Raw genomic sequence first — 19232 nt, forward strand, 5'->3', positions numbered from 1 at the left:
TCCATCGGTAATCCTTTTGGGAACAAATAACATAGGCAAAATACGAACCAAAGTCAAATTCCAGCAATATATCATGGGCCCTTTGTACTGAATGCGAGCATTGATCCAGCAAATTTCGCAATTTTTCTCGACCTTTCTTTTTAGGTTAGAGGCCTCATCTGCGAATACAGACTTGTCAAGACATTGAAATTAGTGGTTCCATCGAGTAATCCCATTTTTGGAACAATAACATAGCCAAAATACGAACCAAAGTCAAATTCCAGCAATATATCATGGGGCCTTTGTACTGAAATGGCGAGCATTGATCCAGCAAATTTCGTAAATTTTTCTCGACCTTTCTTTTTTAGGTTAGAGGCCTCATCTGCGAATACAGACTTGTCAAGACATTGAAATTAGTGGTTCCATCGAGTAATCCCATTTTGGAAACAAATAACATAGGCAAAATACGAACCAAAGTCAAATTCCAGCAATATATCATGGGGCCCTTTGTACTGAATGCGAGCATTGATCCAGCAATTTCGCAAATTTTTCTCGACCCTTTCTTTTTAGGTTAGAGGCCTCATCTGCGAATACAGACTTGTCAAGACATTGAAATTAGTGTTCCATCGAGTAATCCCATTTTTGGAACAAATAACATAGGCAAAATACGAACCAAAGTCAAATCCCCAGCAATATATCATGGGGCCCTTTGTACTGAATGCGAGCATTGATCCAGCAAATTTCGTAAATTTTTCTCGACCCTTTCTTTTTGGTTAGAGGCCTCATCTGCGAATACAGACTTGTCAAGACATTGAAATTAGTGGTTCATCGAGTAATCCATTTTTAGGAACAAATAACATAGGCAAAATACGAACCGAAGTCAAATTCAGCAATATGTCATGGGGCCCTTTGTACTGAATGCGAGCATTGATCCAGCAAATGTCGCAAATTTTTCTCGACCCTTTCTTTTTAGGTTAGAGGCCTCATCTGCGAAATACAGACTTGTCAAGACATTGAAATTAGTGGTTCCATCGAGTAATCCCATTTTTGGAACAATAACATAGGCAAAATACGACCGAAGTCAAATTCCAGCAATATTCATGGGGCCCTTTGTACTGAATGCGAGCATTGATCCAGCAAATTTCGCAAATTTTTCTCGACCCTTTCTTTTTAGGTTAGAGGCCTCATCTGCGAATACAGACTTGTCAAGACATTGAAATTAGTGGTTCCATCGAGTAATCCCATTTTTGGAACAAATAACATAGGCAAAATACGAACCAAAGTCAAATTCCAGAATATATCATGGGGCCTTTGTACTGAATGCGAGCATTGATCCAGCAAATTCGCAAATTTTCTCGACCCTTTCTTTTAGGTTAGAGGCCTCATCTGCGAATACAGACTTGTCAAGACATTGAAATTAGTGGTTCCATCGAGTAATCCCATTTTTGGAACAAATACATAGCAAAATACGAACCAAAGTCAAAATTCCAGCAATTATATCATGGGGCCCTTTGTACTGAATGCGAGCATTGATCCAGCAAATTTCGTAAATTTTTCTCGACCCTTTCTTTTTAGGTTAGAGGCCTCATCTGCGAATACAGACTTGTCAAGACATTGAAATTAGTGGTTCCATCGAGTAATCCCATTTTTGAAACAAATAACATAGGCAAAATACGAACCGAAGTCAAATTCCAGCAATATGTCATGGGGCCCTTTGTACTGAATGCAGCATTGATCCAGCAAATGTCGCAAATTTTTCTCGACCCTTTCTTTATAGGTTAGAGGCCTCATCTGCGAATACAGACTTGTCAAGACATTGAAATTAGTGGTTCCATCGAGAAATCCATTTTTGGAACAAATAACATAGGCAAAAATACGAACCAAAGTCAAATTCCGATATGTCATGGGGCCCTTTGTACTGAAAATGCGAGCATTGATCCAGCAATTTTCGTAAATTTTTTCTCGACCCTTTCCTTTTAGGTTAGAGGCTTATCTGGGAATACAGACTTGTCAAGACATTGAAATTAGTGGTTCCATCGAGAAATCCATTTTTGGAACAAATAACATAGGCAAAATACTAACCAAAGTCAAATGGTTTTATGTCATGGGGCCCTTTGTACTGAATGCGAGCATTGATCTAGCAAATTTCGTAAATTTTTCTCGACCCTTTCTTTTTAGGTTAGAGGGCCTCATCTGCGAATAAAGACTTGTCAAGACATTGAAATTAGTGGTTCCATCGAGTAATCCATTTTTGGAACAAATAACATAGGAAAAAGACGACCGAAGTCAAATTCCAGCAATATGTCATGGGGCCCTTTGTACTGAATGCGAGCATTGATCCGCAACTTTCGTAAATTTTTCTCGACCCTTTCTTTTTAGGTTAGAGCCTCATCTGCGAATACAGACTTGTCAAGACATTGAAATTAGTGGTTCCATCGAGTAATCCCATTTTTGGAACAAATAACATAGGAAAAGACGAACCAAAGTCAAATTCCAGCAATATGTCATGGGGCCCTTTGTACTGAATGCGAGCATTGATCCAGCAAATTGTCGCAAATTTTTCTCCTACCCACCACTAATTTCAATGTCTTGACAAGTCTGTATTCGCAGATGAGGCCCCTAACCTAAAAAGAAAGGGTCGAGAAAAATTAAAGAAATGTGCCTGATCCACCATCGCCTTAGTTCTTCGGGACCCATAAACTGGGATCTCATATTGACTGTGATTTGCAGTTTGTCGACCCTTTTGGTTCCAATGATGGGTTTGTTTCGTTTGATTCTGTATTTTCAATCCTTCAAGAACTCGCATCCATGAGCACAGGGTCTAATCTGACCAGAACGAGTCGAGATTTCCTTTTCAAAAATTATGCATTTTTGCGCATGCCAACTCAGTACATATATTCTGAAGATGAAGTATTTATTACTCTTCAAAGTTGGTTTGTATTCTCCCCATGGTTTTCTAGATTTGTGATTTTCGGGCACCAAGGAATAGGATCTTAATATAACTGTGGCCTTGTATTTTACTCTGTTCAAATTCTTCATTTGCGATTGTGCAAATGGATCCTTTAGTTTCAAAGCCCTAATTGCCGTTAATCAACAAGATTTGGTTCTGAACTAAATCAAGTGAGAGTACTTGCGTGTTAATTTCCTTCAAGTGACTAGTTTACTAATAGAAAGGCTATACCATATTTGAATTGACTTTTACTCGTCAACGACAGACCTGATTATCCTGGGTACGTTTTATTTATACCTAATAAATCTTGTAAAAAATCAGTGGGTTATTTGCGATTTTATTGAACAGAAATGCGCAGCTGAACCTCCGAGCATGGGTCTCCGTGATTTTCGTTCTTCTGTGATAAACCTTAACCGTTGTTTTTGCAAAAGGCGGTCTGATATGAGATCTTGAGATTCTCAATGTAGGTAATCAAGCTCTCCTTCTCTTCCTCGCACTCCGCCAATTGCTTTTTCAGTGCATTAACCACGGTAGTGGCCTCATCAAGCCCCTGGTTTTGCCTGAGTAAATCCCTTTTCTCGAGTTCGTCCACCTTGGCCCCCAAATCATCGATCTTCGTTCGGTAGGCATCTTCTCTGGCTTGAATTTCGGCATCGTAACCTGAAGCATGTCGTGTAGCCTTTTCTAAGGCTTGCTCCAGTCTTTTGGCCAATTGTGCATTCTCTTCAATCATTTCATGGATTTTTTCGGCCGCTTTATTCAATTGCTCGTCTCGGGAGAGCAAACTGAATTTCAGTTCTCGATTCTCCTTCTTGAGCTCGTCAATAATGACTTCTATAAAAAAATCACTCTGCATTGGACTTTTAGTTCGACCTTGTATTTTAGAGCGTTTTTTAGCGCGAGGAGCTGGTTTGATTTGAGGCGAAGGCGTATAGTCCTGAAGAGACTCTGAGATATCGGTTGAATCATCATTGGCTTTGGGACTGGACAACGACTTTCGACGGATTTGATCCGCCAAAGAATCCTTGTTTACCTCCTTCTTGTGAAAGGACTCAGTCAGATTCTTATCAGAACGTCTTTTGCATTCCCCCTTGCTCTTGTTCTTTCTTTTGGTGGAATCCTCGGCAGCCTGGCTGGCGTGAGGGCCCTTGGATGATTTATCCTTTTTCCTTGTCTTTTCACCGGTTGATGAACTCTTGCGCGCCTTCTTATCCTTCTTACTTAATGAGGGATATCCCGGCTTCAACGGAGAGGCAAAAGTGTCCCTTCTGTTCGGGTGGCTCTTCAAGATGTCTTGCCACTTTTCCAAGTTCATACTGGTCTCCTCTTGCTCCATGTTCCACAAGCGTTGCAGAACCCTCGCCCGCTGGTCCTCATATTTGGTGCCAAGTCTCTCTTGATTTCGTTCTTTGGCGATTTTCGCGTTGTCCTCGAATCTTTTCGTTAAGGTTCCAATGTCCTCCTCTGGACTGCCTGGGTGAGCGTCTCTCCCGTCGTGGAAGTGACCATCCTCATCCCACCGCTTGTCGCACACCAGACACATTGGCAACGTTGGGCGTGGCCGACACCGGTTCCTCACCTTGGGCACATCAACGATGGGTTGGGAGCGGGCTGGGGCGGGAATCCAGTGGGGTTTCTGCACCTCAGGGGCGGAAACGGGTCGTTGGCGGAGGTTGAGTGACCGTCGTTGTCGGGTGTTGTAGTTGTCGCTCATGTAAAGTGGTGGGCGGAAGTGAGGTCGAAAGTGGGGAATCACAAACTTGGGTGGCGCCACCCTCGTCGGCGAGGCATGTTTGGCTTGCTTATGATCATGGTAATGATAATCATGGCGATATCGATGAGCCGATGATGGGTGATAATGACTATGAGCTGAGTGGTGCAGGCAAGCATGGCCTTGGTGGGGTTCTTCCAAGTGCATGACGATATGAAGACGATTTTGAGGCCAAGTGGAAATCCACACTGAGCCCGGTTTTTCCTTTGAGTTAGTTCCTGGCAGAATCCCCTTTGTTACTCTTTGTTACTCTGTGTTAGTGAGCAAAAGCCGGCTGGCTGGCTGGCTGACTGTCCGTGCTGAAAAGGATCCACTGAGAAAGGAAGGGCATACATAGAGAGTTCAGATTTTGAGGGGAAATATTCTTTTCTTTGCCAGGTATGGATGAACCAAGGTTCGTAGGTCCAGAATAGTACAGACGAGTCTCGCGGAGAACACGAATATGTTTTTTTGTTCTCGTCATTTTGAAACACAAGTGTTTGCTGTAGCGCCTTGAGAGGTGTTTTTGTTTTTGATTTGTGTTTCATCTGCTCAGCAAGCCGGAGAACGACTCGGACTTTTGGTCGGTTGTTATTTCCTTGCTAATACAGCACATCTGGTCACCTTGGCTGGTGGCACTCCTGGCAGATTCAGCTGCACGGAGCTGAATCTCACGAGCTGCTTGCTCAGAGGCTTTCTCTCCTGGAGTGATGCCTGGAATCGTTGTTCCTTTCGTGGCGGTCTGATCGCTCTGAGTGAACTGTCGTTAGTAGCACAGGCATTTTAGATTGGCATTTGAGCAGTGGTTCATCCTGGAAAAGAACCATTCTCCATCATTGTGCTCGTTCTGTCTCGCAAATTACCCTTTAGGTTAGTACTTGGTCGCTTCAGAGGTTCGACCCAGAAGATATGATGCAGCCATCATTGTGGCTGATGTTGTTGCGGGTGAAATGAATGTCCCTTGGGAATGTTGCGTGGCGTTGGGTTTGATGTTGGTTAATGGACGGATCACTCCATGTTTGAGTCCACTCATCCCAGTGTTTGTATGTATGCATGCATGCATGATGCATTTCATTGATGCTGCTGCCTTTGGTTTGAGTCCTTCCTGGAGTGTGAAGCTCAGGCAGCCTGATTTGGGTTTGGTTTTGGGTTTGGCGGTGTTGTTGATTGATGGCTGTTGACGATGTTGCTTTGCAGAGGTGGTTGGTGAACGGAGATTGGTGATCACTGATCAGCGCTGGGCATCAACTGACTGACTGACTGACTGACTGACTGTCAAGTATGACTGCGGCTGCGGCGTGGGTCAAGATTGTGGAAAACGAGGGTCAGAGCGAGGATGATGAGCCCATGGAGATCCAAACCGAACCGGATGGCACTCTCTTGCTGTCCTCCATTATCACGCAATTCCCCGGCACCATCGGGCTCAAATTCAAGAACCAAGAAACGGGTGGATTTCGAGGCGTTCGCTGCAAAGAGGGCGTGCTTCAACCGCCCAATCCTGACGGATGGGGCATCATCACTTACATATGTACCAAGCCCAAGAAGTCTGACGACGAGCCCGCGGCCAAGCGACTCAAAACGAGTGAGGTTGCAGCCGAGTCCAAAGCTGAGAACAAGAAAAGCGACGAGACGTCCGATCTGATCGTGTTGGGCTTACCCTTTTCCATGGACGTGACGGAAGTGCGCGAATTCTTTGAGAAGTTCGGCCCCCTCAGCTTGTGTTCGGTCAAGCGCAACAAGGATGGCAGCTCCAAAGGATACGGATTCATGCGCTACAAGGACATGGAGTCGCAGAAAAAGTCCATGCTCACGCGACACATGATGCAGGGTCGGTGGGTGGATGTAAAGATTCCCGATTCCCAAGACAAAAAAGTGGGCGCAGATGAAGGCGGAATCTACAAGGTATTCGTGGCTCGCATCGATGATAGCCTCAGCAAGCAAGATCTTGAAGACCACTTCAAGCAATTCGGCGAAATCACAGACATCTTCTGGCCTCGGCCCTTCCGTGGATTCGCCTTCGTGACATTCCTCGAATCCCGGGTGGCTCAGAGTCTCCTCAACAAGGACCACGTGATTAAAGGCGTGTCTGTCCATATTGGCATGCCCGTGAATCGCAAAAAGATGGATGCTCCGGAAGCTCGCTCATCCTGGTCTGATGGAAACGCTTCCTCCTCATGGGGGGGCTACAGTCGTGGTGGTGGTGGTGGGGGGGGTTATGGCGGGGGCTATGGTGGGAGCGGCTCTTTTCCGGTGGGGGACGGTGGGGCGGGGGGGCGGGTATGACTCGCGTCGAGAAGAGAGTGGAGGAGATCGCGGGGGCAGGTACGCGGACAAGTATAGCCATTGGGGAGGATATTGATATGTACACTCGATTCAGTATGTGTGTGTTCGTTTGTGCGTATATTTTGGTTTAGTTATTAATGCTACCAATACATGGGTAATGGAAAATATTGCCGCTTCTCGACCCATTTATTGGCCACCCACTTGGAGCCAAAAGAACTGGGCACCCACCATGCAACATGGCCATGTCCGTCCTTCCACTACGCTTGAAATTTGTACCAGAACACGGCGGAGCCTTTCTTCGGGACGATGCTGATTCCGAGCCGTGGAAACGCCGTTCTTCCACCCAACGAGACCTGAAAAAGTAGAAATTGAATTTGAGTTGGGAAAGGCCACCCAAAGATTGTCCTCTCCAGGAGAGAGCTTATTACATCGGAAAGGTAGAGCATGAGGGTAGCCATTCGATCTCCAGTGACGTAGTCATCTTGACCGAGCTTCGCCAGATAGTCGGGCTCCTTGTATACAAACATGGGATCCTGATGAAAGCCATAGTGGCCGCCAATCCCGTAGTTCGCCACCTGTGGAAATTAGACCATCGTTTTAAGCCAGGCGTTCGGGAATATCGCTTTCAGATTGACACCCACCCCACGCACCCAAACGCAGCAAATCCTACCTGAAACATCTCATATTCCTCTTTTTTACCCTCCTGGTGAGCATCTAAGGCTTGCACTGTCTGAAGGCCAGTCAAGAGATTCATTCGGTAATTTAGCGCTGTCAGAGACGGCTCGGTGTCTGGCAACCATCCGTTGCGAGAAACGCGGAGATCCGAGATCGAGCGCTCCTGACCCGTGGTGGCGGTGTTGATCTTGGGTTTGGCGGCTTGGATTATCGCCTCGATCTCGTTGTCGTGAATCACCTCATGTAGGATCACGATCTTGTGGGGATCATTGTACGCAACCTCGGTTTTTACGGGGCCAATCAGGTAGAAGGGGTGCGCCAGAGTCGAGTAGCTGCACAACAGTTTGGCTTGCTCGACTCGAGAGAGGAGGGTCCGGCCTTGACACAAGGCTTTGTAGTTCATTTCGTCGTCCAGGGTGGTGAACTTGGCCGGGTCGCGGGTCTTTTCAGGGATCTTTAGGAGGTTGAAGTCGTTGTTCTCGAAATCGTCCGTGCCTTCAAAGCTAGCAATGTCTCGGAATCCTGGGGGCAATTTTCTCTCGACTTGCTTGATGACTTGCTCGATGCGATCGGCTTTAACGGGCGACGTATGATTCCCTTCAGAGGCCGCTTGAATAACGGCCTCTTCCAGCCACCGAAGAGCAACCTCGGGATTGTCATTCATCATGGCAAAGCTGAAAACGAACACGTCAAAATGAGTCGTTCATTCATTATCGGTCTCGAAGCTGTTTGTTTGCCATTCAACTACTCTGGAAAAACGAATTTCAGCGTCGTTTCGGCGTTCGATCGTATATTGGCTATCAATAAGTCATCGAGTATCTTAACCAAGGGGAAGAGTTCACGGCATAATGAGCGAAGTGGGGGGCACTAAAATCCTAGATGTGGACCATTTTTTAAACCTAGAGACAAAAAGGATTAAGTTGGTTCCAGTTGACATCCATGGCAGTTCATGAAAATGTGTTACTTATCGAAAAATAACACTTCATAATTTTCTTGCGGCTGCGTTTGACTTAAATGTCTGATAAGATTGTACTAAATTGCGGAAAGAGGAACATTTGACCCAGTCATTGAGCAAATTAGTGTTCCGCCAAATCGGCTTGCTCTTGGTCATAACAACTCTGAGCCACTTTTCCAATAAAAGTAATGAAATAAGAAACGGAGACATCTTCAATTAAAGGTAGGTTATTTTATATTATTTGCTTGGAAAGTGGTTCGTTTCAAAGTTATGCGGTCAAAAGCTTATATGTAGCTGACCAACAGCAGACCGAAAATTCGAATTTTACGTAGTGTTTACTACATAACTTTACAAACATCTCCCGAGTTCCATAAGCATAGTTTTGACTTCAAATTTGACCAAGTTGATCAAATGAACCATATTTTATGGTTTTTTTAAGTGCTTATTTGGAATAAAGTCGACGATTTAGGAGCTAAGAAACTTTTGCTTTCGTTTGAAGTCCACGTCTCTAGAAGTCCGTGGTACACCCCCAACGGTTAAAGATAGGACCGTACGACCAATCAGCATGGCCGCCTTTCGCCCAAATTTACTTGATTCGTCCTGTTTCATTTTATCATTGCTTCTAAAGAGAGAATTTTGATCACTTTCATTCCCCGTTCTTCATTTCTCAATTCATATCCCAAAAGTTCAGTCCGAGAAAAGGTTTTTATTTTTGTTCCATTTTTTTCATACGTCATGAAACAAACATTAAAGGTCCCTTTAGTCTGATTGTGAGCATTTTTAAAAGGTGAGATACTGTCGTCAGCAATACAACAAAATAAATGCGATAATCGCAGTTGAATGATGTTGGACCGTGGCCGTATTAGCAATGAAGTCCGTTTTTGTCAAATCATTGTTCTTGTCAGTCAGATTTTTATCCAGTACTTTCTCGCCTATTTTTGTCAACAGATTTGACCAAAACAGCTAAATCCGGAAGTAGGGACCGTAAAAAGAACAAAAGAACCCGAAAATATATTCTTCCTTTATTGCTCATATAACCGAACTCTGCTTTTTATGGTGGTTGTGACAACAGTAATGGCAGATGATTCTACTGAGTGCAAAAAGCAATGTTCTTCTCAAAAAAAATATTTCTAATTGAAGGAAACATACATACTACACATTTTGATTGGCTGGAAAAAATGATGTGATTTATTTATTGCATGTTTGAAAGTCATCATTATTATGAGACAACTTGGTTTTTTCTTGACATGTTAAGGCAGACAGGTTGGCCGATGCACACAGGGGAGCGATCCATTGGCTCTTGCAGGAAAAACATTGATTTTTAGGGGAAAAAAATCCAATTTATTTTCCCCAAATAGGTAATGTATCCGGATTCTGAATCTTGGAATGGTTCTTATGATCTACGTATATGTCTTATATGAAGCAAAACGTCGTTTCCAATAAAAATTGTGCTCATAGCCGGAAGTTCAGATAACGAGGTATCACTGCCTACCAAAAAGAAACATATTTTCCGAAATCAGCAAGTAGAGCACATCAAAGCAATTCTTTCCAAGATCCCTCAATTGAACTTTCAATCTTTTTTTCATCGTATAGGCCAACTATTGGCTCCAAGATCGTAAGATATCTTTTAATAATGACACATCGCTTGTTTCGTCGAAAAGAGAGCGAATTGTTAACATTTTTGTGGAGATGGTCTTCAACAGGACTTTTTTTCTCGAAAATACAGTGTCAGTACCAATTGTGTGTGGGATAAAATCGAAAAAGCCTAGTTTCGATTCAATTATGAGGTGGAAAATCGATAGTGCCTTTCTTCTCTTGCCAGAAATATTTAAAAAAAATATATATTTTTTTCACAATTAATCAATGCCATTTAAATTTGCATCCATCAGTCAGTGTAAGGGTAGAAATATCAGTATTTTGTGATGGAAAATACAGAACGTCTTTTGCCATCCAATTGTTCGGTAAATGCGTGAATTAAGAAGCAGAGCAGGTTGTGAAACTTTTTGAAGGTCCTCTCGTTCTGTTTAGATTTCAGTTTAGATTTCAGTTCATCTTTCGAATGTGGGATATATTTACCGTCCAAGGAAAAAGGTGTCTTTCACCGATAGCTCGGCCGCTGTTTGTAAGCCAAAGATTCGTCCGCGGGCAAAATCCGTGATGTTCAACTTGTACATGTCTTGCAAGCGATTGAGAGCCTTGGCCGCCCCCTGAAGATCCGCCTCCGTGGGAAGACCGCCATGCTTGTTGCGAACCTTCCGTAACTCTTGGAGCGTTTCTGGAAAACAAAGTTTGACCTTGCCATTCGTGCGTGTCACTAAGGAAGAGGATTAGCATTCACTTTGAGCTAATGCCTTCTCGTTCTAAAACAACGTTCTCGTTAACCTGGACATAAAAGTGAATCCACACTGAGTTCGTGAGCCATCTATAGGGAGAACCGCAACTACTCTAATCAGGTCCTGGCAGGGCATGGATTTTCAAAATTTGAGTTACTAGAACGACGCCTACTGTACATACAACGACAGAAAAAAAGGGAGCGAGAGAAAATGAGGGAGAGATAAGGCTAATCGAGCTATAATTTTTTTTTTTCCTGTGAGAAGAAAGATATCCCAGCCACTTGTGAAAATGGATCCCAGGGAGCTCCAAGAGCGCTATCAACACTATTCTGTGGCCTTTGCCATTCAACTGACCAACGCCACGGATCTAGAATTGAATCACATCGGGACCGACATCCAATACGGACAGGTTGATTTGGTGGATCCCAACCGCCCCGCGACTCTCAGCACCGGTAACAACGGTAACAACAACCACAATGACGGCAACTCGGGCCCCATGAACTCAAATGATCTGGAGCTCCAAGAATGCCCCCTGAATGGTCAGAAGATTGCTTCACGCACGAAAACCGTGATCATTGGGCGGAACACCTCTTTTCGAATTCCTACCGGTAAGACTGGATGGGTTTGCTTTGATCACAAGCACTCCCGTTTACTGTCCTTATAGTCCAGTAATAAAATACTTCAACTTGAATCATGTTGGTCTTCTTTCCATCCCAACATTTCTTTATCAATTGTCAATCCTGTTGAATCAGGTCTTCGAATGGTCATGACCCCAGATAGAAACGATGTGAATACGCTTGTATCGATAATTGTCTCATTTATGTCCATATAACTTATTAAGCCAAGGGCATTTAGTCAAAAATCTCAATGATTGGTAGCGCTGTATTAGATATTCCTCATTTCCTACTTAATGTATGTGTAATCCTGAAGAGTCAAGAGAGCCATGGAGTCAAACCAATGACGAAATATCCCCGCATTTACGCTTCTACAAAACCCTGAGAGTTGTCCACGAACTAGGGGCTGCTAAATTTGGCAATTTTTACGACCAGGAGGTGCTTTCTACACTGAGGAAAAACATCTTTGTTGACCATCCATGTCTTTGCCGTTTAGTTTGCATTGCATATTGGAAAAGCGCCTTAGATGGGCCCAGAGATTGTTGATGATGATAATCAAAACTCAAGTGTCTGGGGATGAATGTTTTGTTGTATCTGCATCAACTTGTTGAGGCTACAAATATCCCCGGACCAAGCTATCCGTGCTGTGGATTAAAAACGAACTAACAAACTCAAAGATCGTTTGACACGATCAATAGGTACGAGAGTTATGAAACCTGAGCTGGATCAAATCCATGCCTAGGAATCAGGCAGTAGTGCAAAGCAAGTCGGCCCACAGCACCATCTATTCATCCATCCAAACCACGAACCATCTGGCAGCACGGTGGACAGATTTATATGTACAATACAGTATACTGTAGAAACAGTGAACTCACAGAATTACAAGAGGGTGTGATCATCCAAAGTGCGAAGACGGACGGCCAGTATGTTTGACAAATTGCGATTGTCCGCGTTTTCGCTCTACTTATTCCAGGCTCATCAGGTGTTCATGTGTGGCGAATTGGACACACGCACTACTACTTGATCGTGGGCTGGAGTGGGCCCAGAAACTTCTACACTCACAGCAACACACTCATGCTTGGAATCACCAACGGGAAACCCGTTCAATTAGAAGGTAACTTCAAAAAATAGAATTAGTTGTTCATCCTGGGACCATTTTGGGGATGGAACCATGGTTACGGTACGCACATTCCCATCTTCACATAGTTCATCGCTATCGATATCCGATCAATCCTCGATCTTCCATTGCAAAAGTTTCAATCTTGGAAGAGCCGTTCAGACCATTAGAAGAGAATCGGCCCTTTGCCTGTCATAGGAATGAACCACTGAAGAATTCGATTGAAAACGACAAACAATCGCGTGATTTGGATGACACATATTCTTGTTTTAATCGAACCACTTCCACGAACCACCAAGCATTCCGCAATTACACGTTAATTGTTCTCCCAGAATGGGACGAGACGCTTTCGGAAACAGATGCAGACATCAAGTCACGTAGAAATGCTTCAGGGAATTTCTTTTCTCGACGTAGCACCTACTTGGTCCCTAGTACCCCACATGTCATAGCGCTCTTGGCTGGAATATCCGATCTCATTAGGTCGTAAAAAAACCATTTCACTTTTTACAAAAGCCTCGGCCTAATGGCAGCGTAAACAAGCCTGCAGCCAACGGTGACAGTCAGCAAGCAGTCATCTAAAAATGCATATGCTCTCAAACTCAAAGAGGCGTTCGTTCGTTGCTTGCTTGCTGCACTTTTCAGACAAGGGCCTGGCTGGCTTGTTCAACCATCTGTACCAGTTTCCAGAGGACCAATTGTCCAGTGCGGGATGGTTCACACGCGTGACTTGCCATTACAATCAAGGCACACAAGAGGGACAGCTCACAACCAACAAGTTCTTACTCGGGGCTCAAGTGGAACAGGAGCACAAATCTTGGAACACGGTGTGCCTGAGAGTGGCCGACGAGCATGTACCCAGAGACCAGTTCCAGGCCTGGTTTGCTACCCAAAAAGCCGGGGTCAAGCTTTTGGCCCACCGTCGATCCAACTTGAGGTGAGTTCGATGGTATGGTTGTTAGTTTGGTAATAAAATGGTGTGCTTGATAATTAGAGCTACTCCTTGTCGCCATCCACAGATTTCCAGGGATAATGATGGGCTTACAACGGAAGAGAAAATTTCGCATCGCCTAAATCGTTCTTTCTATCCCAAAATTAGCATTCAATATGCCCAAGAGCTAGCCCAAGCTAGCCCAATGTACCAACTTGGCCATTTTTTTGCCCAAAATCTGATATTGGAACTTTAGAACGAGACACATCATAACTGAGTCGCAGGGATTTAAGTTTTTAATTTTGTACATGCATGTGTCAAAGACAAAGATTGAAAAGAATTAGCCGAGCTCTTCTTTTTAGCGGCACTGAAGAAGACAATTCCTGTAGAAGAATATCGAGCAATCTTCTCTGACTGCAACTAAGAGCTTGAACGAGTTCGAATGAGAAATTGCAACAATTTTACTGCTCTTACGTAATACTTTTAAGCGGTTTTTTTTTGTAATTTTTGGGTGAATAACGCTTGTGTAACGAATTACTTTTTTTTTGGTCAAAGTAATTATTACTGTAATCCGTTCTTTTTATTGAGGAATGATTAATACCCTGACCAAAAGGGACCATTTTCAACCAACGGATTTGAAACAGTTTGGCATTTATCATATTTGTAACTATGCACGATCACTTGAATCAGGAATTTTTTTATTGCTTTCTTCTCCGTCTGCGACCCCTAACGAAACATCCACAATCTTCTGGCTCGGTGCAGCATTTTGAGATCAAACATTTCGCAATTGCAGTGCCATCAACCCGACCGAGGAAGAGCAAAACCACCTGGCTTTGGTCATTGAGTTTCGCCATAAGAAAACCCAACGGGACGATTCGGTGTGGTTATGCGAGTTGAGTGGCACGCCTCAATCCAAGCGCGACATTCGGCTCTCGGACGTTTCGCGGGTCAACTGCGAGCTCGTGTCCAAGGGTGACCTCACCCAAACCCGGAGACCTCTCCACCTTCGCGTCTACAATCTGGGTGAAATCCAAACCAACGTCCCGGACATTCAATACCACTGTCAACGCATCGAGTCCAACCGGGCCCTCGGATTAAACGAGCGTTGTCGGGATTGGATCATGGAACTGGCGGCTCGACTCAACATGCCCAATCGAGAGGTCATCCCGCAAGCCTTGGAGATCCCGGTGGAGGGTCACATGAGTGACGAGATGGGCGTGAACATCCTGGGGGCCAATGGACCCATTGACTCGATGCCCATGCCCGCCAATGCTATGGATTCGCTTCGATTCCTCAGTCCTTCTAGCCTTCTCCAACACGAGAAACTGAAGAGCCTGAGTTCGCATCTCTAGTGATACCTACGTATATCAGGATTGTCCGACTACCTCCACCGGGAATGGAGAGAGACAGTTGGAATGACAATAAATACACTTACTTTTGGTATCCACAGCCTTGGTGGCTTCCTCCACTTTCTTAAAGTAGACGTTCAAGCGCTTGAGCACTTGATAATTGTAAATGGGATTGCCCACGATTTTGTCCATCAGGTTCTGGTCGGTGCATTTCTCTTTGACTGGCCAGCAATCCTCTTTCTCGTACATGGCCTTCACTTCTTGAGCATAATTTTTGATCTGATTGAGCGATTCTTCGAGTGTGTCTCGATGCCTTTGAAGCACGGAGACGAGTTCCACTTCCATTTTGAACACTTTGGCCAATTCGCCCATAGACGAGAAAATCTGCCCATCGGCCTGGCGGCTCAACAACCAAAGGCTCAAACACAGGACCATCGGAGCCATCCAGGAGGATCTCATGATCAAAGCCTCGATATATCACAGATTAGTCTTAATAATGAAAGGGTGACAACTCAAATTAAGAGTTTAACCAATGAGAGGTTCATATTTTTGCCGTCGAGGCTAGCAGGTATGTTATTTATTCAGCACAAAAAGCACTTGAACTGAGAGATGAGCGAGCCTTCCCTCTTCACTACAGTCCGTTCACTCACCTGGCTTGTCCATCGCAATTCTCAACCAACCTTCTTTCTTCGGTGCTTGTGCTTCCCAAAGAACAAGAAAAAGCAGAAGATGAAGAAAACTCGGGGAGAGCGCTCCAATATCGACAACGTCGGCGGACACTTTCTTCCGTGCGGCGTGTCTGTGAAGACGTGAAGACCATCAACCACATATGGCAGGCCGCGAAACCCATCCAGAGGTACATACACGTACTCTGGTCGAACATAGAGATAGAGGTCCGTGTACTCGTAAATGGTAAGAGTCACTCACTAGAGGAGCCTATGGAAACGGATTGGTGCCACAGGGGGCTTCGTTCGGTTGCATTTCTTCTTGGTTTCTACACAATATCAAGGAAACCGAGGACGGTTGATATGATACACACAAACACATACGTAGAAGTGCTTGGACCGCACTAACCAGGTCCATGAAGACTCATTAAGTTTCCCATGGTGTTGACAGTAAACGAACCATGGCGCACTTGCTGGATAGACATTGGCAACAACCTCATCGGTTGTGGCGTGGTCCGGGCTTGAGTGAGGTTCAGTTTGTCACTTAGATTTCTCATTTCGTCAACGAGCAGTGATGGCCATATACTTTCAAAGGAGAAAATGCCCCGATCCAGCCACATCAGTTCACAAGAGATTCACATTTCTCTCCGGGTACTCATTCATTGCCAAGGTTGTCACGATCAGAACAGAGATAGAAATCTGGCTTGCAACTTCACATGGGTTTCAACAGATTTGGTGGGTGTGCTCAAAGAAATATGGGACAACTTTCGCGAACACGCATTCACTCACTTGTCACTACGGATTAGCCATCTTCGCCTTGAGGATCCTTTGCATGAGATATTGAGCTGTCACGAGATCCGGCTCCGTTCCTCTGAGAGTAAGGATCACGTTGGGGTTATTCGAATCCGGTCTGGGCAAGGTGATTTGAGTTTTCGAGTCCCGACAAATCTCAGCGATGGTTTTGCCACGTTCGCCTATCAGGACCGGCAACATGACACTCGGGATGCGAACTTGTTTAGACTTGAGGGGAGTCTCTGCAATAAGAGCGTCAATAATGTCAATACACCAACCAATGCATTTTCGTTTCACGGTATAGTGGGTGAGCTTTCCTCCAAAATGTGGAATGAATATATGGCCTTACTTTTGTACATGCATCAGTGTTTGGCAGCCTTTTCACAGAACCATAAACCCCCCCTTTGAGCTTAGCAATAAATGCATCAAAAGGAAAACCAGCCCACAGAGTGGCCTCAATTGAGCGTCCAATCCAAAACAGAATACTACTCTGAAGTCGATGTGAGGATACACTTTGCTTTATTGAAACTGTCTGACGAAAATGATCTTCGAAAATCCAGACGAGGCTTCATGGAAATGGGTGGATTGGTTTTGAAAACTAAGATTCTCATGCGTCTAATGCCCAACGTGTCCCCAAAGTACGCACGCTGTACTCAGGCACCAATCAAATTCTTCAATAATTGTATGGCTGTTAAATCAAACCAAACCGTTAACGAGTTGGATGGCGCTTTATGTAGTATAAATATAAAATATTTAATACATTTGTCGACGAATCATCTCACAACCATAGAGTACAATAACTAGCTGAATGTACCCACCATAGCAAGCCATGATGCCGTTGTCCCAACAATATGGTGTGTAATGGTAAGCGCAGATTCCAAGCGTAAGAGCGGTCCTAGGTTCGATTTGCCTCCCTGACCTTTCTCCCTGCCTCCAAACACACACCCACACACTGCCCACCCACAAACATAGAGAACTAATCTAATACGGACAGGACAATGCCCATCGAAAGATATTTAGATCGACGATGTGATTTCTGCCTTGGCTAACCGGGCGGCGAGATCCACCCATACGATCCAGTCCCAGGAGCCAAGCCGTTTGTTTTCCCTTCCGTCAACTGCCCCCAAATCAACAACACACCTCGACTTCTGTGCTTGGCAACAATTGGATCAGGCGACTAGAACCAGAGGTCAAGATAACTGGCAAAGGCTCTGGAAAACAAGATCTGAGATCCTTGGCACACAGTTCTCAATGGAGGCTGAGCAGACTGAGAGTGTTTCTATTTTCGCCTCATTATATCTTGTAAATAACAAACTGGAACGTATTGAACACTTTTGCTATTCCTAATTTTGCTTTGGTTCTATGGGCATACTTAAGTCTAAGATTAACTTTGAAAAAGCAAAATCAAACAACAATTTCTATGGCTTTAAACCACTCACTACCAAAAACAAAACAAACATTCAATTAACATTGGGACAAGTATACTGTGCTTCGAATTTTAACAAAACATGCAAAAATATTCCACCTACAACAAACATGTTCTCCCCTGAGAAAATAGTGCGCTCAAAACCAATCATATGGGGACATTTAGGCAAGCTCTGGTAGGCTCGTTTGATGCACATTTTAGGCTTCAGACACGTTTTTAAAAGGGAGACCCCCTCCTTTCACTGTGCTTTGAGGTTGCTTTGAGGAAAGATCAGCTCCGTTAGAACTAGTTTGAAGCCTCAAATTTGCATTGCTGGAATTGGCTGGCACGTTTGTGTGCTGATACCGGAGCTTCCCTTAAGTGTCCAACGTTTAGGTGGGAAAGATAAAAGAATATCATTTAGGACCGAGCCTGTGACCCGGAACTTACTTAGGTTGACGAATCCTCTTAGATTGGATCCACCCCAAGAACCTTCAGTGGGGATTTTTTTCTCCATTTCCTTAATGATGGCATTGGCCTCGGTGTCACCAATGGCGAAAAATTCCCACAGATACCTTTGCGGTAGAGCGCGTGAGACCCGCACAAACTGTCCCGGATACATCAATTGAGATTTATTCAGGCACGCTCGATCGGCACTGTGCTTATCCAAATAATCCACAAACCCAAAGGACCTGGCCTGACCCGTGGACTGGCGAAAATGGAGACAACGGTAGATGCTACCCAAGGGCGAGAAGTGGTTCTCCAAGTGCAATTCGTCGCAATACACGTGAGCCTATCAATGCAAAATGCAGAGCTCAACGATCCAATCCTCAAGCGCCACGCCTGAGTCTTAAGAGTTCCAGCGTGCCTGCCTTACCTCGAAGAAATAGACGGTGGATTCGCTCAATGCCACTTCCATGGCTAATCGGGACAAGGCAACTTTCACGTGCCGCCCTTTGACAAACACTTTAGAGGCAAAGGCCCGACGAATGGACACGACCTCTTGGAAGTCGATGAACCCGTAGCTAATCCGGGACGTGGTGGCACCCGAGCCTCTCAGGCGGGATATGCCCTGAATCACGCCAAAGTGAGCGAATTGCCGAGCCAAATCCGATGGTGTCACGTCGTCTAACAAGGGACCAATGTAAATGCGGCGCTGATTGGGCAAGACGATATCCTCCAAGAAACCCATGGATTTGATCCTAAAGAAAATAGGATCGAGACGGATTAGCAACCAACACTGGAGGTTCAACTCTGTCGCACGAGTACCTCTGAGGTGGCTTCACCGAGGTGGCCGAGGTGGCCGAGGTGGCCGAGGTGCCCGAGGCGGCCGAGGTGGAGTTGATGGCGTTGATGGCGGAGGTGGCCGACTGATCGGAGGGTGTGTTTCGAACCCGCGACACCAGGATGGACTTGCCTTCGACCACGTGTCGCTCG

The 19232-nt window shown here is 44.8% G+C and overlaps 4 protein-coding genes across 4 annotated transcripts in view; 2 read left to right on the forward strand and 2 right to left on the reverse strand.

The window, feature by feature from the left end:
- Nucleotides 1-5375: 5375 nt before the first annotated feature.
- On the forward strand, nucleotides 5376-6962 carry LOC131889009 (TAR DNA-binding protein 43-like). Its single transcript, XM_059237992.1, has 2 exons — nucleotides 5376-5549; nucleotides 5877-6962. Exon 2 carries the CDS (start codon nucleotides 5961-5963, stop codon nucleotides 6960-6962), a length of 1002 nt encoding a protein of 333 aa, XP_059093975.1. The 5' UTR covers nucleotides 5376-5549; nucleotides 5877-5960.
- Nucleotides 6963-7111: 149 nt separating this feature from the next.
- Nucleotides 7112-16374, reverse strand: LOC131887874 (prolyl 4-hydroxylase subunit alpha-2-like). Its single transcript, XM_059236594.1, has 5 exons — nucleotides 15020-16374; nucleotides 10669-10867; nucleotides 7633-8311; nucleotides 7391-7537; nucleotides 7112-7315 (listed from the first exon to the last, which is right to left on the reverse strand). Exons 1-5 carry the CDS (start codon nucleotides 15390-15392, stop codon nucleotides 7220-7222), a joined length of 1494 nt encoding a protein of 497 aa, XP_059092577.1. The 5' UTR covers nucleotides 15393-16374; the 3' UTR covers nucleotides 7112-7219.
- Nucleotides 10880-15027, forward strand: LOC131887875 (uncharacterized). The gene is made up of 4 exons (XM_059236596.1): nucleotides 10880-11533; nucleotides 12513-12653; nucleotides 13299-13590; nucleotides 14378-15027. Exons 1-4 carry the CDS (start codon nucleotides 11215-11217, stop codon nucleotides 14934-14936), a joined length of 1311 nt encoding a protein of 436 aa, XP_059092579.1. The 5' UTR covers nucleotides 10880-11214; the 3' UTR covers nucleotides 14937-15027.
- The window catches only part of LOC131889010 (uncharacterized), a 4798-nt gene continuing 1061 nt past the window's right edge, over nucleotides 15496-19232 (reverse strand). The window contains exons 2-5 of the mRNA XM_059237993.1: nucleotides 19065-19228; nucleotides 18673-18997; nucleotides 18246-18588; nucleotides 15496-16632 (exon numbers count right to left, since the gene is read on the reverse strand). Of these exons, the coding sequence (XP_059093976.1) occupies nucleotides 16394-16632; nucleotides 18246-18588; nucleotides 18673-18997; nucleotides 19065-19228 (1071 nt within the window). The 3' untranslated portion in view covers nucleotides 15496-16393. The remainder of the gene's footprint in view (nucleotides 16633-18245; nucleotides 18589-18672; nucleotides 18998-19064; nucleotides 19229-19232) is intronic.

Source organism: Tigriopus californicus, chromosome 10, assembly GCF_007210705.1.
Source record: "Tigriopus californicus strain San Diego chromosome 10, Tcal_SD_v2.1, whole genome shotgun sequence".
NCBI classification, from domain to species: domain Eukaryota; kingdom Metazoa; phylum Arthropoda; class Copepoda; order Harpacticoida; family Harpacticidae; genus Tigriopus; species Tigriopus californicus.

Bases quoted from the DNA above. Each gene is read 5' to 3' on its own strand.
- LOC131889009 (XM_059237992.1), top strand. From the start codon at position 5,961: ATGACTGCGGCTGCGGCGTGGGTCAAGATTGTGGAAAACGAGGGTCAG.
- LOC131887875 (XM_059236596.1), top strand. From the start codon at position 11,215: ATGGATCCCAGGGAGCTCCAAGAGCGCTATCAACACTATTCTGTGGCC. The intron at 11,534-12,512 runs GTAAGACTGGAT...TACTTATTCCAG, and splicing joins CTCTTTTCGAATTCCTACCG to GCTCATCAGGTGTTCATGTG. The intron at 13,591-14,377 runs GTGAGTTCGATG...TCGCAATTGCAG, and splicing joins CACCGTCGATCCAACTTGAG to TGCCATCAACCCGACCGAGG.
- LOC131887874 (XM_059236594.1), bottom strand. From the start codon at position 15,392: ATGAGATCCTCCTGGATGGCTCCGATGGTCCTGTGTTTGAGCCTTTGG. The intron at 7,538-7,632 runs GTAGGATTTGCT...TAATTTCCACAG, and splicing joins AGGAATATGAGATGTTTCAG to GTGGCGAACTACGGGATTGG. The intron at 7,316-7,390 runs GTAATAAGCTCT...CTACTTTTTCAG, and splicing joins TCATGCTCTACCTTTCCGAT to GTCTCGTTGGGTGGAAGAAC.